The sequence below is a fragment of the Meriones unguiculatus genome, chromosome 18, assembly GCF_030254825.1.
Source record: "Meriones unguiculatus strain TT.TT164.6M chromosome 18, Bangor_MerUng_6.1, whole genome shotgun sequence".
Taxonomy (NCBI): Eukaryota; Metazoa; Chordata; class Mammalia; order Rodentia; family Muridae; genus Meriones; species Meriones unguiculatus.
This window is the reverse complement of record NC_083365.1, coordinates 65,418,635-65,443,415: the sequence shown is the minus strand read 5'-3', so window position 1 is coordinate 65,443,415 and position 24,781 is coordinate 65,418,635. Positions and strand designations below refer to the sequence as shown.

Here is a 24,781-nt window from a genome sequence, read left to right as displayed (position 1 = left end):
GGTAGACTATGGACGGAAAGGGCCTTGCTAAATTTTAATATATTAAAACAAACATCAGCTAGAAAAACATTCTATTGCATAAAGCCTGAACCTTTTGAAACAAAGTAGCAAAAAGTAAATAAAGGGAGACATGAAAGTAGAAAAAGAGAGTGGAAGGGGTCCTCAGGAGAGGAGGAGGAGAAGGCAGTAAGACAAATACATATGTATGAAAAGGTCACAATGAAACTCATTAGTATTAATATGCTAACAAGCCTGCAATGGTGGCTAACACCTTTGATCCCAGCACTTATAAGACAAAGGCAGGAGAATCTCTGAGTTCGTGGCCAGCCTGGTCTATAGAGTGAGTTCCAGGACAGCCAGGGCAACACAGAGAAACCTGTCTAACAAAATGCTTTTGACTTAAAAAAGATACAGGTCCTAAGGAGGGCGTCATCACTTGGGGCTTCCATTCTGCCCCCTTCTTTGTGTTCAGCTGTGGGAGTTGGGCCTCAATGGGATGCATACCTGCAGCAGGCCTGGGATGATGTCCACAAGGAGTTGCAGCAAAGACTCCTTGGTGATCCTCTCCACCACTTTTGTCTGCATCTTGATGGCGGCCAGGTTGATGGGGTAGTCAGCTGTCTGGATGATTGGACACAGCACTTTGATGCACTGCTCTGGGTGGATTGAGCTGGCTAGTGTGGACGCAGCTTCCTCAGCCGCTCTTACCACCTGAAACACAGGGCCACAGAGTGAGCAGTGCCTGCCTCAAGAGTTCTGAAGAAGACCAACACCGCTCTGGCTCTGGAAGCAAAGAAAATGATGAACTCCCACCAATACTGCTAAGAAAAATTAAAAGCAACCTAGGTTGTTGTGTGGGACAAGGAAGTCTAGGCCTGGGAGTTTGGGCCAAGACCTTGGCAAGGTGATCTCCAAATGTAACCCCCACTCGTGTAAGCAGCAGCTGCACCACAACCTTGAGATCTCCTTAGCAGCATAGCTTCTCAGCCTTCCGCAGGGGTGCTGTCTCAGAGGGGACCCCAAAGGCGTCTGCAGCAGAGAATTTCTGCACCGGACCTGAGAGTAAATATTTTCAAGCGCCGATGGGACCTTGTGACATAAAGCCTGGAGAAAGTCACTGTCTTCTATACTGATGTACCCTGGGAGGGATGGAACTGCAAGGTGCTGGGGCTGGGGTCAGGAGAAGGTCATGGATATGCTTTCCTAGGGAATCTCTTGTGGAAAATCGATTTTCCAGGAATCCGTGCCCTCAATGCTCTTTACCTTGTATTTTTAATTTTTAATTAACTAATTAATTATATCTATTTGAGAAAAAGTCTCATGTCTTCCAGATTGGGCTTTAACTCATTGTATAAATGAGAATGACTTTGAACTTCTGATTCCCTGCCTACTTCCTGAGTGCTGGGACTATGTGCACTCAGGCCAGTTTATGCCGTGTTGGGAGATGGTGTGCAGGACTACATTCAGGCTGACAGTGTGCTGAGTAAACTACATTCTCAGCTCCCTCCTGGCACTTTTTAGGAAGTGCATAAATTGATGGCCACACGTGGCTAATGGATAACCTCTGATCTCTGGAGCCAAAGAAGACCCTCCCTTGTGAAGATGGAAGCAAAATTAGACAGCAGGGAGGGGCGAGAAGGGAGGGGGAATGCTGCAGTTGTGGTGGAAGGAAGTGAAAAGCACTAAGTGTGCTGAATGGACACACATCTCAGCCACGCCTGTTATAAGAGCTAGTATTCTACTTCCTTGTCTGAAAAAGGAGACAAGTCACAGCAAGGAAAAGCAATGGCAAAGCTACAGCAGATACTCACAAGCACCTTACATAAATGCTATTCAAACAAAGACAGCAGGTTGCACATAGGCAAGCCCTTTTCCATGTCCTCCAACACAGCCTGGACTGCACATTCTCTTCTCTACAGCTAATTCTTTATTCTGCACAAAGTAAAAAGATAAGCTGACAACCCAAAAAATGATCATCTTCACTCTTGCAATAAAAATATATATATGTATATGTGTATATTCATATCTATCTATCTATCTATCTATCTATCTTCTATCAATCAATCAATCAATCGATAGATAGATAGATATGAGAGAGTGGCTGTCCTGGAACTCACCCTGTGGACCAGGCTGGCCTCTGCCTCCCGAGTGCTGGAATTAAAGGCATATGCCAACACTACCATGTGGTGATTTTTTGTTTATCTGTTTTAAGACAGAGTCTCTCTATGTAGCCTGTCCTGAATTCAATATGTAGACAAGGCTGGCCTTGAATTCATAGACACCTGCCTGCCTCTGCGTCTCAAGTGCTGGCATTAAAGGTGTGTGCCAACCTATCCAGTTGAGAAATAGATAGCCTTTTAAAATATATTTTAAAAACTATTCTGTGTGGGGATGCTCACAGCAACACCCACAGAGGCCAGAGGTGTTGGATCCCAGAGCTACAGTTACAGGCAGCTGTCAGCTGTCGGATGCAGGGCCTCTACAAGAACAGAAGTCTCTAAAAGTCTCTCCAGCCTATCTTGCTGCCTTTCTTTTTAGCTCAGGTCTTTTGCCTGCTGAGCCATCTTGGCCCTGGAAACAAGAGTTTGAACCGCCCAGGAAGCCACATGGAGTGTGCGTGTGTCTCCGTGTCTCCAGACAGGCCACTTGGGCCAGGCCAGATCTGAGCTCTGAGGCCACACGTGCAGATTTCAATCACTTTGGGGCCTTAGTTTAGGTACTACCTTCTACCTGAACTCCACAATCCTCTGTAAAAGGGGCAGGGCCAGACTTCTGGTCTCCCAGAAGTGGCTGGGTCTTGCCTCCTCTGCAAACAGTGCTCTGTTAAAAAGCATGCCTAATCAGTCCCTGGGCAGGTTCTACTCCTTGGGTCTGTCAAGGGAAATCCTTTTAAGTTACAATTGTCACAGCCATGGCCACCTCCTTTAATATATTCAGGACTGGCCATGTTAGCGGTGAGATTTTTATCATGAGGTTCCCCCCTTGAGAGTCAGCTATTCATAGTAGTGGTGTGTGTGTGTGTGTGTGTGTGTGTGTGTGTGTGAGAGAGAGAGAGAGAGAGAGAGAGAGGTGATGTGATGTCCATCACTATAAAATGCACAGCGCTGCACACGGGATGTAGCCGCAGTGGTGATACCTGCAGCCTGTTAGTTAACACTGGACCCTTGACAAGTCTAGACACACATAGGATACAAACCTCTGGGCATGGCTGTGAGGGATGTTCTAGGCTGAGTTAACTGAGGTGGGAAGAACCGCTCTACCTGTGGGCAGCAGCATCCCATGGGCTGGGGTCCTGGACTGAATACAAAGGAGAAGGGGAGCCCAGCACAGCATCCACCTGTGGTTTCTGACAGCAGAGTGTGACCAGCTGCCCCAAGCTCTGTCGCCATGGTGGACTGTACCTCCAAACTGTGAGCCAAGATAAACAAATCCCTCTTTCCTTAAGGTGTTTTTGTCAGGTGCTGGAGAGCAGAGCTCAGGCCCCCTCCAGTCTCCCTCCTGTCCCAGCTGACAGGACACATACTACATCCAGTACACTAAGAGGGAAACACGGTCCAGTGCTAGATCAAGACAGGCTTATCTCTACAGTATCATCATGGGGCTGGGTCTTCAGTGAGGCCTGCCTCCTTCCTGGCCAACTGACGCCCCGCCAAACAGTACACAAATCACACCACTGCATTCACCACTGACTGTGTTTACAATTTCCAGTGGCGAAAGAACGAGCCCAGAACATGAGAAGGAAGCAAGATACAACTAACCTTGGCCTTACGAAACAGCCACAAAACTCCAGAGGTGCAGACAGGTGAGACGGCTCACAATAATGACTTGAATTCAGTCCTCAGAACCCACCCCCAGGTGGCAAAAGCTGACTCTTAAATAGTTGTCCTTTGACCTCTACGACAAGCACATCACGGCAATCATGTCAACATGCACTCGCACACACACACACCCACTCCCCCAACCCCACGCACTGTAACAGCAACAGCAAAAAGGTCAGGAAACACATTCTAGGCTACACAGCAAAAGCACAGTAAATTGGTTCTTTGGAAAAAGATTAGTCCCAGGTCACTTCTCCAGCAACCAGTTGTCTGAAAAGGAGAGAGGGTCCCATCATCCCTCGGGCGGAAGTGCAAGAGCTCAGTGGGGAGAGCTGGGCTAGACGTATAGACAGCAAGGCTGTGTGAAGACACTAGTCTTATGCTTCGAAGAGTCACCATGCCCAGCTACACAGTTGCTGGATGGAATGAGTGGACTCTGTGGCCCCAGTGTTGTCTTTGGTGCTGCTGCTGGTACAGGGATTGGACCTGGGGATACGTGCCCAGGAGGCGCTCAACCATCACTTACACCACCAGCCTGGAAACTTTTTTTTTTTTTTTTTAGATTTATATGTGGTTGATATGTCTAAGTACAGAAACACTGATGTGTGGTAACTGGAACTGAAGATCTCACCAGGAAAACAGAGCAGAACAAACATGGACTTGAAGACAAAGTAAATGCAAGTCAGGCCCCAGCCTCGGCCAGTCAGTCCCAAGAGGTGGCAACGTCATCGTTGTCTCACAGTGAGAAGCCCTCCCAGGCTCTGTTCTGTGCAGGTTCAAGTGAACCATGGTGCTGTGAGAGGCTGGGAAATCACTTCCAGGTCTGCTGAAGTGAACCTGGCTCCAGCAGATGCTCTTGGGACATGTAGGGATTCTAGAGGGTGTGGGCATGAAATACTTCAACAGTCATATCAGTGTGCACTGGGCTTCTGGAAACTATCTGGAAATAAATGCCAGGGATTGCACACCAGGTAAACAGTTGAAGGCCCTCTCTTTCCCCTATGGTGAGAGAAAGTTCCCCAAGACAGGCACTGGTTTTGGCAGAGGTTAGTAGTGTTCTAACTTCCCTCCACATGCCAAACCCTGGCTTTGGCAGGCTGCCTGTATCAGGGTGAACTTTTAGGTTCTGCCCTATGTTCTCTGTAACATAAGAAGCAAGATTATAATGTAAGCAAATAGAAAGCAAAAGTAAACACAGGCAACAGAAGAAAGGAAGGCAACAGGCTCAGCAGACAAGGTGGCTAAGAGTGCTGAGAGTTGGCAGAAGCAAGCCGACGGTAGGGTTCTCTTCATTGTTAAAGATGCAAGTGTCTAGCTAGGAAAAGGTGATTGTCACATGCAGCTGTCTCACAGATACTTGTGTAATGAGGTCTAGCTCCGTGGCAAGGCTGGCCTTGATCTCTTGATCCCCCTGCGCACCTAGCTCTTTAAGGAAATGGGATCATGACTCAAAATACAGATGAGTGTTTGCATAAAGATTAAGTTTCTTAATTTTAGGACACAGAAGTTCTTGACATTTGGACTCTGTGTTTGGAGTACACCAAGTTTGATTTGGCTCTGTCTCAGATACACCAGAACAACAGGGTGTGTTAAAAAAAAAAAAAAATAGAAGTAACAGGCATCCAAAAACAATGATGGCTAGAATCCAAGAGCTCATTCCTAGGGCACTTAGAGCTTAGCTGCTGGATCATTTGGAAGCTAAAGGGGTGACAATGCCACCTTCTGGGACTGGTCAGAAGGATGTCAGCTAACAGCTGGCAAAGTCTTAGTGTCCATTAGAATAATGAGGGAGCTGACGTGGTTGCATATGTCTTTAATCCCAGGACTCAGGAGGCAGAAGCAGACATATTTCTGTGAGTTCCAGGTCAGCCAGGCCTATGTAGAGAGTTCCTGTCAATAACAACAACAAATAACAACAAACTATAATAAAAGAGTAATGTGGCAAAATGGCACAGACAGGAGCTGGGTCTTAGAGTGGAGTGCAACCTCAACCCCCAAGAGAGTGTCATCTAGCCAAGATGCGATCAAGAGGGAGAAACCAGGAAGGCTCTGGCTATGGAGGCTCGAGTCTGGGCTAGTTACGGAACCTCAGCCAGCAGATGCTGAGGCAGAACTCTTTCAATGTCTATGCCTGCTTTTCTCCTGAGGAAAATTATAGGAAGTTCTGAATGGAGCACTGTTAAGTTATTGTGAATTATAAAATTCATCCCAACCTGGTGTTTTTCTCTGAAAATGCACACATACAAGTAAAGGCGTCAAAACTCCTCAGAAGGAGCCTGACTAGCCCAGCGTAGTCTCGAGCTGTGAAACAGCTTGGTGGGTAATGACAATTACTGCCAAGCCTGGTGACCTGAGTTCAATCCCTGGGATCCGCTCAGTAGGAAGAGAACTGACTCCCACACACTGTCCTCTCACCTCCACACAGTCGCTCACGCTCACACTAACTGTACTAATAAACAAGAGACTGATGGGCAGGCAGAGCAAGGGCAAATGGTGAGGAGTGGGAGGGGCCCTAGGAGGGTGGGGTGGGGAGTGGCAGGACATAGGCCCACCCCATCTGCTGCACAACAAAGTACCTGAGGCTGAGCCCCTCTCTGCACTCCTAACTCCACTGGCCCTCTCGGAAAACTTACAGTGCCTTCCAGCCCAGTGCCAACACTGGCAATACAAAGCCCAGATGGAACAGACTAAAGCAGGCAGCAGCCAGGGATACAGGTCATTTTTACAGGAATTTAGATAAACGCCTTTTCCCCCCAGTTGAATTGAATTGGATCTAGTCAATGAAATATAGTTAAATTACATTTTACTTTATTGTGTATGTGTGTCACATATGCATACACAATAAACAAGTAAATAAACAAACAAAAAACTTTCTCTTATTTTCTTTTAAATTGGCATGCTTTCTTGAGCAGGGCAAGGTAAAGGGGACACTCGTTCAGTTTTCCTTGTGACCAGCCACCTCACCTCACCAATATGAGCCCCACAGGGAAGGGCAAAAGGCTTTCTTCTCCCCATGTAACACCCCTTCGCATCAGAAAGCCTTGGAGACTTGCCCAGTCCCAGCCTTTGAACAGCAGGCAAACCCATCCTCTGCCTCCAAAGGCAACGGCTCTGCCATCCAACAGCGGTTGCTTTCAGGAGCTGCTTAGCTCCAGCAGCTGCTTCAGAGAGCCACTCAGCTCAAGGCGAGGTGTCATGGCTCTCAAGGGGTCAGCTTACCAGTGAAGACTTATTCTGCCCGGCAGCAGCAGCAGTAGCAGCGGCAGCAGCAGTAGCAGCGGGGCCAGGACACTGCACTTGACCCCTTATGACAGTCTGTAAACATGGAAGCTGCACTGGCTTCCTGACAGGGAGCACTCCTGCAATCCTCATTAGTGGGATTCAGCCTCGGTGTATCTTCTACGTCTACCCATCCCATTTCATGCCGCACCAGCTCCCAGCCACAGTTTTCTCTCTCCTGTTTCATCTTGTTGTTCAGGACGTCTACCCTGAGCTTTCTAGCCATCTCCAAGTCCTAATGTCCCTCACTAGGAACCACAGAGAGATTTAGTGAACTCAAGCACACGAGGGGGCTCCGTGCTGCCTTTCTCCCACCTGGCTCTGGTCAGTGATAAACAGTGACCAGCAGCAGACTGCTGTCCTGGCAGCTGGGAACCACACTATCTAGGGTTCTGATTTTGATGCTATCTAGGATCCTGATTTTTTTTGTCTGTTTATTTAAAAGCAAAAATCTTCAAAGGAAATGGGGCTTCTGGTCAAATGCCAAGATTGGGCCCATGAAGACTAGAGATTTCCCATCTGTGAGGATTCAGGTTTTGTTACTCAGCAGCCACTGCTATTATCCTGGAACTGGAAGAGACACAGATAACATTCTAACCGAGGCTGGGGCCACCATATAGGGAAAGGAAGGCCCACAGGCATGTAGCGACTTCTAGGTTTCTGTGTCCAGTGTCCAGAGGCTGCAGAGGACCACTGCTGAACACAAGGCTGTGGTGACAAGGCTGGCTGGGAATTTTAATTGGCACCTGAAGAAGGATACCTACTCAGGAACAAGCTTCCTCTGGCCACAGTTATCTGTTCAAAGACACCCCGCTGCTGGAAGGCCAGACAGCCAGTACCAGGAAGATTCCCGGTCTACTTCAAGTAACTTTGGTCTGATTCTGCTTTTCTGATGCTGTGAGGTCATAAAATACAAAACTTAACTGAAAAAGATTTAAAAGGGAAACCTTCACAGAAAAAAAGTTATTTAATATTTAGCTGGAATCTGATGTCTTGGACACCAACATTTATGGCTTTAAACTAAAAAGTTCAAAGTTACTGTGACATGAAATGGCACTACTCCTTTCCTTTGTTATTTAAAATGTATTATTTTTCATTTCTTGTCACCTCCCCCATCTCCTGTGTGCACATGCCATGGTACACAGTGTATGTGTAGGTCCAGTTCTCTCTTCGGTCCCATGGGTCTGAGGGACTGAGCTGGGACTGGCAGGCTCTTTGGAAAGAGCCTTGGCCCACTGAGGGATGGCCCCTTGTATGTTTTTTAAGAGGCACGATCTCATCATGTTGCCCAGGCTAGCCTTGAAGTTTGGGGTTCAAGTGATCCTCCTGCCTCAGCACTCTGGCAACTGGGACCACAGGTGTGAACCACTAAGCTCAGCTGACATTTTCCTCTTAGCAGGTAAATGTAATTCAATATCCACTAATGTGAAAAGCCCTCCTCTCCCAACAAAACAAAACATGTAATGATTGGACAGTCCCAGATTCCAGAACTAGGGCTGGACCTGGGCCCTCAGAGGCCCACCTGGCTATACAGTGAGACCCTGTCTCAAAACAAAATAAAATACCCAGATAGATAGATAAACTGCCCTGTCTCTATTCCTCCAATCTCACAAACCCTGCGACAGAGAAGATGGCCGGTGTTCTAGTCTCTTGGAGCAGTTCTGTGAGCCAGCCAGGACTTGTGTTCATCTCCCCCTAAGGCCTAGGTTTTCTTGGGGAATGTAGAACTACCACCTTAAGAGAGGCCCCTGGAGCGAGCACTCTTGGAAGTGATCAGATAGGAAAACAGACTTTGCCTTTGGGTGATGTACATAGCCAACCAGGCCTACAAGCACCATGGATCCCTTCTGAGCAAGTCTGGAGTCATAAGCACTAAAAGTAATGACAAGAAAAATACAGTAAAACTAGAGAAAAATGTTGCTAAGTATTCTGCCCTAAGAGTCAGGGACCAGGGACACAGACGGGCTGGTTAAAACAAAAGCGGCTCAGCTGGTAAGGCCTCTGCACAAGGACTCATGTTTAAGCCCCAGGGTCCACATACAGACAGCCAGGTATGGGCTGGCAAGATGGCTCAATCAAGTGAAAGCATTAGCTGTACAGCCCGATGCCGAGGGGAAGGAGAGAACTGACCCCTGCGGTTGTCCTATGAGCTCTATCTACATGTATCCAGCTACAAGAGCGCACGCACGCACACACACACGCGCACACACACACACACACACACACACACACACACACACACACACAGAGAGAGAGAAATACTTGAAGGATTTGCAAGAAAAATGAAAATGAGACTCCAAACTTAAATATACAGGTGCCTGAGCTGCTCCTGTCCATGTGACAGCCAGAGGTTGCAGGAGGAAGCAGCCAGAGCACAGAGTCAAGGTGAGCCTAGACATGCAAAGCAGGGAGGCCTGCCAACACAGCATCTCAGAACACTGTGTCCAGTTGGCACCCGCAGGTCTCTGTGATAGTAGTAAGGTACCTTCTGGTTACATTTGAGACTTGCATGCTGACAGAATACCGAGAAACTTGTCTGAAGCAGAGATTTTTTTTTTTTCCTGGACAATTTAAAGGAATCTCATACTTCCTAAACATTTTTCAAGGAAAAAAAAAATAGTAAACTTTAACTTTTATTTAACAGTCTACTGTAAAAGCTTTCAGTATTGGGATGCCTAGGTTACAAAGACAAGTCTCTAGCTGGAAAGTGAATAAGTGCTCAAACATCACCTTAGCTTAATTAATTAAAAATTTAATAATTAGCCAGGCAGTGGTGGCGCATGCATTTTATCTTAGCACTCAGGAGGCAGAGGCAGGTGGATCTGTGTGAGTTCGAGGCCAGTCTGGTCTACAGAGTTCCAGGATAGCCAAGGATACACAGAGAAATCCTATCTCAAAAAAATGAAAAAAAAAAAAATAATAATAATAATAATTAAAAAAAAAAAGAATGTACACGGAATTTTGCCTGCATGTACATATATGTACCATGCTATGCCTGGTGCCCTCAGAAATCAGAAGAAGGTGTCAGATCCCCTGGAACAGGAATTCCAGATGGTTGTGAGCTGCCGTACAGGTGTTGGGAATCCAACCTGCGTCTTCTAGAAGGGCAGCCAATTCTCTTAACCACAAAGGCATTGCTCTAGCCCCCTCAGCTAACTTTAATCTCATTCCAACTTTGTCTTTTGTCATCAATACAGTTACTACCACCTGTCAGGTGTGTCTAACCTTCTGACAATGCCACATTTAATCTGCTATCTGCAAAGTGCGTGTTTGAGAACTGCACAATTAAGCTAAAAAAAAAAATGGGGCTCCAGCAGGTAAAGGTGCTTGTTGCAGCTTGATGGCCTGAGTCTGACTACGGTGTTTTGCATGATGGAAAGAAAGAACTGATTTCCAGTAAACTGTCTTTTATCTCCAATTATACACACATACACATATGTACACACAAGAAAAAGCATAATTAAAAAAATCATACACACACAGAGATCTAGTGCTATGCGTATACTTGTATTGGGGTGCATTTACAGCCAAACTGCTGGTTGGACACACATGAATCCTGGAATCAGAGATATAAAACAATACAAAGTTCACTTCAATTTTTCATCATTGACTCTTACTAAGAACAAATTATTTAAAAAACAATACTGGTGCAAGATAGCTTGTTCCTCATAAAAGAACCAAGATCTGGTCCATACCTCTGCTATGAACTACTGAACAGGATTTTTGCCCATATTTAGCCTGTCTGGTCTTCACACATTCAAGTGAGTTGTTCTAAGTGGAAAGCCTTCTGTCCAAACATGAGTGTTACCATCATGCCACCAGGCCAGGTTTTAGAGACTCAGTCACTTGCCCAAACATCCAAACCATGGCTGGGAGAAAAAAACCCTACCCTTGGCAGATATAAGAACTGTCCTACTCATAAGGCCTCACCCACAAGAACACTCACAATAGCTGTGCAGAACCAACAGGTTGCACTGGGCGAGCAGTCACGGCTCAGTGAGGTCATGCCCAACCGCCATCTTGAGTTTGCTATAGTTCCAAATCAACCATTCTGGTTTCCATAGTTTGTAGAAGTTGTTACTGGACTTGGTGTGTGTGTGTGTGTTTGTGTGTGTGTGTGTGTGTGTGTGTGTACAAACACGCGTGTACGCATGCAGGTCAGAGGTCAATTTCTGTGTCATTCCTCTGAAGCTGACTGTTTTTTTTTGTTGTTGTTGTTGTTCCCCTTTCCTTCCTTCTTTCTTCCTTCCTTCCTTCGAGAAAGGGTCTCATTTGCTGAGCTTACTGAGCAGGTTAGCAATCCCATGGATATTTCTCTTCCCTCCCAGCACTGGGTTACTGGCATTTTAATGTGGTTTCCAGAGATGATTAGGTCCTCATGCTTGCATAGCAGGCACTTTATTCAGTAAGCCATGTCACCAGCCCTGGACTCAACTTTCTGAGGACAGCTCCTTACACTCTATAAGTCTCTGGCCTCTCCATGGAGTAGGGAGCCCCAGGGCCTCAACATGTCAACAAGCAACTGGCTATGCCTGCTGAGATGCTGGGAGCCACAGGGTACTTTGTGAGCATTGCAGATATGTAGCTCCTCAGTGCTGACGTTAGCAGTAGGAAATTTACTCCATACAACCCAGGGCCAAGTGAGAGGGGAAGAACATTTATTTTGGGTTACTGTCTTCCTCCCAGTCCTAGTTGACAGATGGCCATTGGGCTAGCTTACCTCCTTGTGGGAGTCTTTGTGGGCCTCCAGAGTCTTCATGATCGTCAGTTCTGCATAGTTTTTGAATCTTGCTGGCTGGTTTCTCAGAATCTCCCGTAAAACTCTCAGTGCCAGAGCGCGAATGGAATGCTAGGTGTGAGAGGAAAGGAAATGTCACCAAATAGTACATGGTCCTTGTTCATGTCCACAGTGTGCAAAGGCTACAGGCTAAGTCCTGTTCCAGGTGGTCTGGTCTCCTCTAGGACCCTCTACATAGATCACAAGTCTACTCAACATGGGCTTGCTGGATAGTGGACTCTAAGAGGGCAGGCACTGAAGCATGGTGACATCTTCAAGACCTAGCACCTGGAGAGATTGGCAAGGGCTTCTGGAAGGAACCATCCCTATACTTCAGATCACACGAACGTGACACACCCAGTCATGGTCGGCTCCCTGGCCTTTCTAGACCTGCTGAAGCTTGGGCTCATGAATCACCCTTGTGTGAAGCATGCCCCATGAACGAGCCCTAAGCACCTGACCCTTTTGTGGACAGGGCCTGCCAGGCTGTGAACTGTCTGAGGTCAGCCGGAGACCTATGTCTGTTCCTGACCTTCTGGGTGAGGAGGTCACCCATGCAACAGGCCTCAAGCAGTTAAGGCCCCAGTCATGTGTCTGGAGGAAAGCCATTCCAAACAGACGCCTAATCTCGAGAAAAGAGAGCGGAGTTTACTGCAAACAGAGCCAAGAAGTACATCCTGATTCCTTGTCATTCAACTGTGCACTGTGCAAACGCACACATATAGCACCTGCCCTCCGCATGACATCATCCTATCTCCTCACAGCCCAGCCAAGTGTTACTGCCTCCACTGACAGTACTTTAAAGAAAAGTTAGTGTGGACCTTTCATTACCATTCCCTAAACCACACCTTTAATTCTGAGAGTAAGAAAACAATTCTAGGGCAGCATTTACTGCACTCTCCTCCCCCACCTCCTGCTGCTATCAGTCACTGTGACCCTGGGTCTGGCCTATGACCTCTCACTGCACTAGCTTCTTGGAACTCCCCCCAGCTGTGCTCTAGTTGTTCCTGCTAGACAATACAAAAGCAGTGGGTAAAGATGGAGCATTACTTCTGAAGCTTCATCCTGGCTGTTCCCTCAACTCTGTGTTAGCGGCCTGCTCCACAGGTAGCAGGCAGGGCTCTTACTAGGTCACCCCCCTCAACTGTCCTCACCCCCACAAACATTAACTATTAAGAATCAGCTATAAGCCTGGTGTGGTGGCACATGCCTTTGATTCCAGCACTCAGGATGCAGAGGCAGATGGATCAAAGCCAGCCTGGTCTACAAAGCCAAGGACAGGACAGCCAGGGCTCCATTACAAAGAGAAACCCAGTCCAGAGAGAGAGAGAGAGAGAGAGAGAGAGAGAGAGAGAGAGAGAGAGATCAGGCATAGCCACAGCCTAAACATATCTGTCACATTCAAATGCTGCAGGCTTTGTTTTATAACTATTAGTATATCTTGGGAACCTGTCATCTGCCCTGCACACAGCTCTAACACAGGCACAGGGTGAACCAAGATGAAATTTCCCGAAATGAGGCACTTAATATGGTCTTTATAAAAATATACCCGGGGCAGGCCAGATGGCTTAGTGGGAAAGGCACTTGCTACTACTAAGCTCAAGGACCTGAGTTTAACACCAAAACTCACATGAGTCTTGTAAACTGTCTCCTGACCTCCACACACATGCTGTGGTATGTGTCCACAATATGCGCACACACAAATGAATAAAGTAGTTTAAAAATAAACTTCTTATTTCATATGAAATAAGAGTGAAATTTGTTTGAAGATGCATTCTGAAAGACCATCTTCTATACTAATGGGGTTTGGGGAAAACTCTGTATTAAAGCACATAGGTTCAGGAAGGTGCTTGCTTCATTGTTAGGTGTATACCCAGTCACAGGGAGACCTGGGTCTGCATGTGTGGGCGGATGTGGCTGTTGCAGGCTAGTGAGGGCTCAGTGACTATGTGGAACCCATATGAATACTTGACATGGTGGAAGACATACACAAGCCACAAAGGAAAGCTGGTCAGCCCTGGCCAGGAAAGGCGCCCACCATAACACCAGCACGTGGAAGGGACTGTGAAAGTGCCTACATCTTTGTCTCCAAGAGTTTCCAGCAGCAGCAACAGGATGGTCTTGAAGTGCTCCTCCCACACGCCCAGGCTGTCTTCCCTGGTGATCTTGAGCAGCTCCAGTAGTGCTCCCTTCCGCTCCTCCACACGCTCGTTGTGGTTAGACAGCTCTTTCAGCAAGTCGGCCACCAGGTCTGAGTGGTCAATGGGCACTGGGGAGACATACAGGGTACCTTAGATGCTGGCATACGGCTCCCGCTGTGTTCTTTACCTCCACAACTCTGAGAGCTGGATGCTACCCTTTTCCCTCCTACTCTGCCCTGCTTGGCTGCCAGCCTCCCCTTGTGTACCATCGATATCCTTACCATGCTGTGAGAACAGAGCATCAGGCCAGAGTCTTCCTTTCCTTACCATCTTTCCCTTTCCATTTGCACACAGAGATTAAACAAACAAACAAACAAACGCCACATGTCTTTTTCCAAACTCTCTTCTATTACCACAGTCTTGGACTATTAGATAGCCTCCTGGCTGTAGGAGACCTATTCTAGTGCACACGTTCCCCTAAGGCCCTCTCACTATCATACTGGCTAACTTCTGTTCCAGTGTTGGATGTACAGAGCCTGGGAACCAGCACAGTAATGGATGGCAACACAAGTGTCTAGACTATTCAGAGCCTGGAAGGATTGCTCGGCTCCGCGAGCATGGCTACCAGCAGGGGCTGGACTGCACCAAGGGGCTCACAGGCACCTCTGTCCCTGTCCACACTCACTTAACAGCCCTCAACTGTGAAAACTCAACCTTAAACACAGAGCGGGAACCAACTATGCAGACAAACCACCACGAGGCTCTCTTGAGGCGGATCTGCATATTTCTTTAGCTTCTGCGATCAGGAGGTGAGTACATAAGGAAGTTCAAAACACTGAACGCTTGTCCTTCCTCCATGAGCTTTTTAGCGCACAGGTGGTGGGTAAAAACAACTGACACTCTAGTCTCTGGTCAAGATCAACAGTGGAGACGTAAGCACTGAGGCAACTTCTGCCAGAAAGCATGGGTCACATCGGGCACTGGCCACTCAGGCTTACAGCCAGGGACCAGCACTAGGCAAATCCAGGAAAACACACTTCCAGGATTGTGTTTTGACCCTTGACGCCTCCTCTGTTCTGAACACCTGGAGAACTGTCTTCTCCCTCAGAACTCCATGATATCAGGTCCTTTATTCTCTGTGCCTGGAACCTGCCTCACAGAGCAGCTCCCTCCAAAGTGTGCTCATCCTGCAATCAGGCCAGGAAGTGTGCCATGCTTTCCTCCTGGCAGGACAACCTAAGCATTTCATGATTACAGAAAGTATTTAAGCAGGGGTTAATTATTTAGAATACTAATTGACATAATTCTCCATTCAAACTCTATTCAAACAAAACATCTATAATTTGAAGAAAAAATTACATGAAGTTGCAATAAAACAAAGCAAGTGAATATAAAGAATGAGGTGAAAAAAGAAAAACTTAAGTTGCTGGCACAAACACCATCAAAGCAGTACACAGTCACCTGATGGTCACTGGTCTTAGATTTTGCTTTGGTCCTGGAGATTGAATCCAGGGCCTCATGGTGCGGAGCACAACTCCATCCCAGAGAAACAGCCCTATGTTATATTTTGTGCAAGTATCTTAATCCTTCTGAATTTGCTAACCTGTACGATGAGAACTGTCTAATCTCAGAAGCTAATGGGTACACACTTCTTAGCTTAGAGCCAACCAAGAGTAAGGCAAGGAAACACTAAGCTCCCCTGCCTCCTACCTCTGCCACAGCATGGCAATGCTTGGGTGCCACACTGCTAAAGGAGAGGGAAGCCCTGTGCATGGCCTTGGGACCTCACCTTCATGGCACAGAGAGCTGGGACAGTGTGGGCCAAGGTCTCCACAGAGACAAGCCTAAGACGCCCGTGCCCTGTTGCATGTCCTGGTCAACCACTCCACTCAGGCAGCACTCCAGGAAAGTCCCCAGCAGCAGGGCCACCATGAACAGACTGGGCTTGCAAAGGGCAAGCTTGCACAGAAGCACATAGGCTTCTGCTCACAGAGGCTTTCCCAGGCCCAAGCACACCTCAGGGACTCAATGAGCAGTTCTGAGCAAATGATGGGCCAGGACAGACCCCAGGTTTCTATTTGTGTTTGAGAGGGCACACAGGGCTGGGATGACAGAGGGAAGTGAATGGGCGCACAGAGGGGCAGCCAAGCAGACAGACCATCTCGGAGCTGCTCCATGTCGTCGTCAAACACCGCCTCCTTCAGAGCTGTCTTGTCATAGGTGTTGATGGTGTCCGAGTAGGGATATGGGTTGTATTCCCGTGCTCTTGGCCCCGGAAAGGCACGTGGAGGCTGCGTGTTGAGCAGGGAGGTCTTGTTGTCCAAAGCCATCCTGCCTCCTTCCACCTCACCGCCTCCCCGGCCCTCGGTGGCAGGTGAGGCTGCTCCCCCATCTCGGGATACCTGGAACACAGCACACTGACAGTCACTCCGGAACCTTCTTACATGCCTGCTCATTTTCCATCCTTTCCTTCCCTCTCTTTCTTTCACAGGGTCTCACCATGTAGTTCTAGCTGTCCTGGAACTCATTTTGTACACCAGGCTGGCCTTGAACTCAGAGATCTATACAGTCTCCCAAGTGCATGGATTAAAGTTGTATACTGCCACTCCTGGGTCACACTTTTTCTTTGATGCTTAGAAATTTCTTAGAGGGGCAAGAGATTTCCCTTTGAAAACTAGCCAATGACAAAAGAACAGCTCTTGGTATTTAATTTTATTTAAACATTTTTGAGAGAGAGAGAGAGAGAGAGAACCTACAGAGGTCAAAAGAGGGTATTCATCCCTGGAGCTAGAGTAGCTGTGAGCTGCCTGATATGGGTGTTTGGAACGAAATATGGAAGAACAGCAAGTGCTCTTAAGCATGAAGCCATATGCCCAGTTCTTTGCTATTGGTGTTTCTATCTACACAGAACATTCTTACATCTATTATATATTAAACTGTTTTTCTTTGTTATTTGATGATTCATTGTACTCATGAGTTTTCTAAGGATCACTACCATGCAGTCTGAAGAGCTCCCTGGAAATGGAGGGTACATCCTTCACTGTCCATTCTTGAGAAGCATGCTTCAGAATACTGTGGCCTCTGTTCCAATGCCAACAGCAGGGGCTTCTCAAAGGAAACTAGGTAATACCTCCCCGGAGAAAGCGCAGAGCCTAAAGCACTCCAAACATCTACAAATCAATCCCTTGCTTTGTAAATATTTTGAGATAATCATGAAGGGGAGCCAGATTATCTCAAAATCACCTCTAACCGTGAGCCACAGTATCTCCCACACCACACTCACTCTCCCATTCTCAGGGTACCAAGTACTGGACTTTGTTTTTCCTCCCATGTCTTTCTTAACAGCTGTCTTTCAATGGTCTCTGGCATGTCTGTGATAGTTTTGCCATGTTGGCTATTTATGTTAACTGGATATAATCTAGAATCATTTGGGAAGAGGGAAGCTCAACTGAGAAAATGCCTCTAGCAGATTGGCCTGTAGTGTATTTTCTTCATCAGTGATCAATGTGAGAGGGCCTGGTCCACTGTAAATGATGATACCCCTGGGCTGGTGGCCCTGAGTGTTATAGGAAAGCAGGCTGAGTAAGCCATGTAGAATAAGTCAGTAAGCAGCACTCCCTGTGGCCTCTGGATTAGCTCCCGCCCTGAATTCCCTCAGGAATGGACTGTGCCATGGAACTGTACACAGATCTTTTCCCTTTTAAAGGATGCCTGTCACATCTTAGCCATGCTGATCCACTCTGGGGTTGTGTTCACCCTGGCTACCGTGACTAAGGCTGCTTTAAATGCTGGTCTACAGATACCTGTCTGAACCAATACTTGTAACTCTCCATACATTTGGAATGCATTTATCATTGACCCCTACAAATAAGATGATATACTACATTTAAGATACAGAAAATAAATAATATAGACATAGACCTGCACAAATTCAGACCAACAAGGTGTAGGAACTAATTCATGGGTGACTTTATAATTCTCTTAAAAAAAAATACAGCATAGCTACAATGAAATATCACTTATAAAGAGTGCTCAGACACTTACAAGGGGGCTGGAGAGATAGTTCGGCAGATAAGAACATGGACTGCTTTTGTTGAGGACCTGAGTTCAATTCCTAGAACTCATGTTGGGCAGCTCACAACCACATGTGACTCTAGCTCCAGAGGATCCTCAATAGCCTCTCCTGGCCTCGATGGGTGTAAAGCATACATGCAGGTAAACCACCCGTGCACAGAATATAGTAAGTTAATTAAAAACTAAAAAGAAAAAAGAAAGTCTAAAAGCTACACTTTCTAAGCACCTTAATGGAACTTTTTTTTTTTTTTTTTACAAAACTATTATTTTTTTCAGTCTGTATGTGTGTGTGTGTGTATGTGTGTACATGCATACGTGTGGCGATCAGGGGACAACTTCACAGAGCCAGTTCTCTCTCCACCTGTTTTAGGGACTCACCTGAGCAGTATTCTACCCTCTGAGCCAACCTGTCAGTCGTCCAGTCTGACTTTTTGTATGTATTTCTTTTCCTACATGTATTTTCTTCTCTACATGTAGATTTTGCAAAGATGGAAATTCCAGTACACACCTGACATTTTGTTTTCCTCACTGCATAAGCAACTGATGTGTAGATAAAGCTTGTGGCTATCATTTTTTACTCATGCTTTAATAAAATGGACTCAACTCTTCACCCTTTTCAAAAGGTTGCAAATACTGAAACATGGTATTTCCTGGAAAGAACATTGTTCTTTCCCAGCCGGTGTGGTGGTGCATGCCTTTGATCCCAACATTCAGGGAGGCAGAGGCAGGTGGATCTCTGTGAGTTCTAGGCCAGCCTGGTCTACAAAGCCAAGGATAGCCAAGACAGCCAAGGCTACACAGAGAAACCCTGTCTCGAAAAACCAATAAACAAACAAACAAACAAACAAACAAATAAAGTACTGTTCTTTTCTTTTGCTGAGTTCTTTACTTAGAATAAATTGCTGGTAAAGTTGACAATCACTCTTGTTAAACATAGTTGTACTGACTATTAACCTCACACAGCACCTGCATTTCTCTACTTCCCTACAATCTCTCTTAGATTCAGTGTTACAATGTCTACAGAAAGCAAACTAGAAGCTGGATACCTGGTGCCTGTATCTCAGTAATTGCTTGATATACCCCCCACCCCCGACACTTTTAACACTGTCATTTCTTGTGTGAACCCTCACTACTGGCTCTGGTTTGCTTCTGTGCACTGTTTTGGCAAGCTATGCTTTCTTGTGCAGTTTAAGAACACATACACTGGCTCTGACTTCCAGCTCAGCTCTGAAAATGTGTCTGTACTGGTTAGTGTCTGTCAACCAGACACCAACTAGATTGCACGTGAAGAGGGAAGCTCAGCTGGGAATGGCCTCTGTTAGACTGGCCTATGAGCAAGATTGCAGGACACTTTTCCTGATTAATGATTGAGGTGGTGCCACCACTGGGGAGGTAATCTTGGGATGTATAAGAAAGTCACAGGGTCGGGCGATGGTGGTGGCGGCGGCACACACCTTTAATTCTAGCACTTAGGAGGCAGAGACAAATGGATCTCTGTAAATTTAAGCCAGCCTGATCTACAGAGTGAGCTCCAGGAGAGCCAGCACTTTTACACCTAGGAACCCTGTCTGGAAAAACAAAAGAAAACAAACAAACAACAAAAAAAGAAAGCCATGGAGAGGAATCCAGCAACAGTTATTCCTCTGTGGTCTCTGCTCCAGTTTTTGCTTTTAGTTTCTTGTTCTGGCTTCCCTCGATGATTGACTGTAAGTTGCAAGATGAAATAAACCTTTTCCTCTCTGTCTTTTTTTTTTTTTAATTTTTATTTTTTTCTTCTTCACAATTTATTCATTATATATCCTGATTGATCCTTCCCTGTCTTAATTAGGGTTTCTGTTGCAGTGAAAGCACCATGATCAAAACAACCTGGGGTGGAGTAGACGCACTCTTCAATGCTCTCAAGACTCTGCTCTGGCCTTAGTCACTGACCTAAACTCCCAACTCCAGTGATTTTCTAAGTTTGCTTAGTTTATCCATGGGCCCTGCCATCCACACACACTCACAGTTTGCCCATGAATTTCTGAACAGGTTACTGTACGCTTGCTCACTTTCTTCTCTTCAAAGCAGCTCACATCAGCCTGACTCATGAGCCCAGGAGACTTCTGGCTCCTCTGTTAACTTTTTTTCCTCTAGAGCAGTAGATCTTAACCTTCCTAACGCTGTGACCCTTCAACACAGTTCCTCATGTTGTGGTGATCCCAACCATAAAATTATTTTCGCTGCTACTTCATACCTGTAATTTTGCTACTGTTCTGAATTGTAATGTAAATATCTCATATGCAGAATGGTTTTAGGTGACCCCTGTGAAAAGCTGTTCAACCTCCAGCTTGAGAACTGCTGCTCTCGGGTCTCTGCCGTCCTAGAGCTGGGCTTTCAGACATACTCCATCATGCCAAGCCTTTTTTTTTAAAGTTTGATTTTTGTTGTTGTTTGTTTGATTGATAGATTGATTTTTCAAGTCAGGGTTTCTCTGTGTAGCTCTGGCTATCCTGGAATTCAATCTGTAGACTAGGCTAGCCTCAAATTCAGAGATCCCCCTGCCTCTGCCTCCCAAGTGCTGAGATTTAAGGTGTACACTACCGCTGCCCAGCACCAAGCTTTTCTAAATATGGTTCTGGGGACTGAAGTCAGGTGCTCATGCTTGTGTGGCAAGTACTTTACTGACTGAGCTTCTCTCCAGCCTCACTGTTTTATCATGTTACAGGAATGAATATCCGAGACAAAGGGACAGAAACTGAGAATCACTATTCGAAATATTCTAAAATACCTTAGGCCTCTAAAAATACTATTATTTTAACACCAGAGTGGAAAACACTGTCACCAGGAAGTTCACTGTGGGAAAGGCTCAAGTTGTTGCCACTTAGGGGGCATAGAGCTGTCCACTGGCGCAGGGTACTCACGAGATCACTGTCCTTCTTGCCATCTCGCTTAATGGGCTCATTTAGATCCTCCTGGCTTCGGAAGCTGAACTTTTCGATGGCTTCTGTAACTCCACGCAAAGAGCTGTAGATTTCTTCAGAGTTCAGATTCTCTGTATCATAGTCCAGCATGCTATAATTAAAAAAAAAATGTACTTTTTTGAAAAACTGAGGTATGTGCATAAAACCAATACACAAGCCTAGATGATTTAGAATAAGATTCATTCTATTCGGGGTTTTGGATTAGTTGGAACAAAAAGGGGATAACTCTTGTCAGGGCACTTCCCCTGGCCACTTCCATGTTAAAGCTGGCCCCAGACACATTACACCAGCACCCGGGGACCAGTGAGAACAAAACCACAAGAATGTAAGAACTAAGGAGTGACACTGGTGACTGAATGCACAAGGTAATGGAGGTGGAAAAGTAACTTCTTATCTCAAAGATTAATAAGGTAGTTTGGTTGTTACTGGTCTCAAATGTACAAACTCTAGAGGAATGGGCACATGGAAATATGCTAGGATCACAGAGTGACTTCTGAGGAGTAAAGTGAACCACTTCACAAGATTGGGCTATGCACACCAGAATCCAATACCGAGAAACAAACAAGGCCTACCTCAAAAACCATCAGCTTGGGATTCAAAGTCAGATCTACCCTCACCGGGCTCCTGGGGCTCTCATTCCCACGTGGTCTAACCCGGAAGCTTGCAGGGAATACCAGATTCTTTTATTAAAGCAGATCTTAAAGAGATGAGTTACCTTCCTGAATGAACATCTAAAAACAGTGCTTGTCCTCTGTGAAAAAAGTGATGCCAATTGATATCCTTTGAGACACTAGTTAACACGAAGAGGAAATGCTTTTAAAAAAGAAAAAAGGAAAGTCTTTTGGTGTCCTGCAGTTTGTCATAAGTGTTTTTTAGATATATGAAAAGCGTGCTGCATAGCTGAGAGGGTCATGAGAGAAAACAACCGTACCTCTTCTTAAAGAGGCAAGAAGTTAAAAAAAAAAAAAGTACAGGGCCGGTAGACAAGAATGAAAGCAAAGCATGGTAGGACAATCAACTAAGGACAGTTTAAAAAAAAAAAAAAACTTAGTATAAACATTGCTTACTTTAAGAAAGCATCTGGAGCAGTTTTGACTGTTTCCTACAGGCAATACTTGGTCCCTAAATTATGGCACTGTTTGGGAAGTGGGTGTTAGGAGGTGTGGCCTTGCTGGAAGAAAGTATGTCACTGGGTGTGGCCTTTGATGATAAAAAGCCTTGCCTACCTTCCAGTATGCTTTCTTTGTATCATCCTCGCTTTTGACGATGTGAACTCCCACTTCCTCTTTCTGCCACCCTGCCTGCCTATTGTCATGCCTCCCTGCCATGATGGACTCAGCCCCCTGGGATTGTAAACCCAAATAAACTTTCTTCTAGATGTTCTGTCGGTCATGGCATTTTGTCCTAGCAACAGAAGAGAACACTAACACACCAGTTGGTACCAGGGACTGGGATGCCGTTGTGAAGAGCCTTGCCGTGTTATTGTGTGCAAGGCTTTAGAACTTTGAGCTAGAGAAGTGATCCAGAAGAGCCATCCTAATAGGAGCCCAGAAGATAGCAGTGCTGACAGCAATATAGATGCAGAGGCCCAGGAAAGAGAACAAATGTGACTGAGAGAAATAGAAACTACCGTGTAGAGAGAAGACGGCTCCATGTTGTAGTAAAGATTTGCGCTAAAAGAGGGGTTGTAAGCAGTTGAGGAGGCTAGCAGGTAAGTAGAGGCCTGCTCAGCATAGGAACAAAGGGAAGGGTGCCTTCAGGCAAGAGCCCACCCAGCCAAGCTTCCAAATGTGAAAGAAAGCCCAGGCAGCTTTCTGCTCCTAAAAAGCATCTGATTAAAAGAATTGCTGTGCTGAGGCTGGAAGGTTGTCCACGTGGTACTGGCTTTAGAGGCATGAAGCACTGCAGGAGGGAAAAGAGTCATGATTCCTCCTTCAGTTTCAGAGAGCCACTGAAGACAATGTGTGCTGGGGGATCCCCAAGAGAGGGCAAGAGGCTATGAGATGCCACTTTATGAACCTATGAAAGTGAAATCTTTTAATAGTTGTGACCACAAGATGCTGGCAATGCCAGTCATGAGATACCTGCCAAGCAAGCCTGTACACAGGAAGTAGAACAAGCCCAAGGAAGAGATAGATACAACACAGCAAAGCTGAAGCCTTAACTGAAGGTCCCAGACACTGGGCATGGAGCTAGAGGATTCAGCTTTTTCTCCACGGGGTTTTAGTCTTCTTTTTGGTCCAACATTTCCTGATTATGGGCCCCTCCTTTCTTCTGGAACAGTAATGTCTCCTCTGGGCCATTATAATTGGAAGTATGTAAACCTTTTGATTTTATCCGGATTTATAATTAAGAGACTCCCTGGGGTCTCAGAAGAGACTTTGGGCTTTTAGACTATGGAAACTTTTGAAGCGGGACTAAATACATTTTGTATCATCATGTGCCTCTCTAAGGCAACGGAGGCCAGGGAGTAGAATTTAGTAGTCTGAGTAAGAATGTCCCGCATAGGCTCTGATATTTGACCATTTGGTCCCCAGTCAGTAACACTGTTTGGGGGTTTAGGAGGTGTGTCCCTGTTGAAGAAAGTACATCACTGGGGGGAAGGGAGTGCAGGCTTTGAGTGTTTATGATCTCGTTCCAGTTTGTTTGCTCTGCTTTATGTTTATATTCTGAAGCTAGCAGCTTCCTGCTACCATGCCTCCTTCCCACATCCCTCTGGAACGATAAGCCCAAATTAATTTTTCTTTCTTTCATGGTATTTTATCACAGCAATAGAAAGTAACTAATACCGTATTCAAGAAAAGAAAAGTGTAAACTCATTCACTTAGGTCCCGAGCTAGCTGATGTTCTCAAACAATAAGTGTACCCGAACAATCCTGGCTGTACAGAAACAAGCAAGCAGCACTGTTAGTTCTTCAAAAGTGAGAACGGAAGTAAAAGGTGTCCACTGGTGAGATGTGTTCCTAACGGCAACACCGCCAAGCCAGGCACTGCACAAGAAGTAAATTTCCTGTCTAAGCTCCGCCCTTGGAGAGTATCACGGGAGTAGCCAGATCTCTGCCTGCTGGAGGGTGCAATAATCCAAGTATTTTCTAATGCTGGCTACAGCAACAGCCCTGAGCTCACTTTCACGGATGGAAGCTACTCGCCTAGAACTGCGAAATTGGTCCATACAAAAACTCTTCTTTCATACAAAATGAATAAAGTGTAATTAATAATAATAATAATAATAATGAAAAAAGAAAAAAATTCTTCTTTCCTAATAAAGGAAAGAGAGCATAGATTTCAGCTGTATTAGGAAAGTTCAGACAACACATGTCAATTCAAAGACTGGCCTTGGCACCTAACGAAAAGAACTGTGAGCTCTGAACACATCTGTAGCTGATGTGTGTATCCACCAGAGGTTAAATTAAAAACTAGACGAAGCAGAACTCAAGAGTTCCAGGCATTCTGATTTCACAGGCTGCCCTGAAGGCAACTTTCCAGAAGTCTTCAAAGTATGACAGGAGAGGGGGTTCCATGTCCCTTTCCTAGGCACTCTGCAACAGCAGCTTTCCCATAGGAGTGTTTATACATCTGACCAGTACACTATTTTCATATAGAGAGACTGAGTATTATGACTCAAATAAAATATATATATACAAGATGTAAAAGAATGCCTTAAATACTTTCAATCACAACAACCAAAGATAATAGCATAGCCCATGCAAAAGAAAAAAAAAATAGAAAGAG

At 45.8% G+C, this 24,781-nt stretch overlaps 1 protein-coding gene across 1 annotated transcript in view; it reads right to left on the bottom strand.

The window, feature by feature from the left end:
* Clasp1 (cytoplasmic linker associated protein 1) overlaps nt 1-24,781 on the bottom strand; it is a 219,296-nt gene that overhangs the window by 6,554 nt on the left and 187,961 nt on the right. Inside the window, exons 37-41 of the mRNA XM_060371639.1 lie at nt 20,990-21,140; nt 16,174-16,417; nt 13,953-14,143; nt 11,818-11,946; nt 505-711 (exon numbers count right to left, since the gene is read on the bottom strand). Coding sequence (XP_060227622.1) covers nt 505-711; nt 11,818-11,946; nt 13,953-14,143; nt 16,174-16,417; nt 20,990-21,140 — 922 coding nt within the window. The remainder of the gene's footprint in view (nt 1-504; nt 712-11,817; nt 11,947-13,952; nt 14,144-16,173; nt 16,418-20,989; nt 21,141-24,781) is intronic.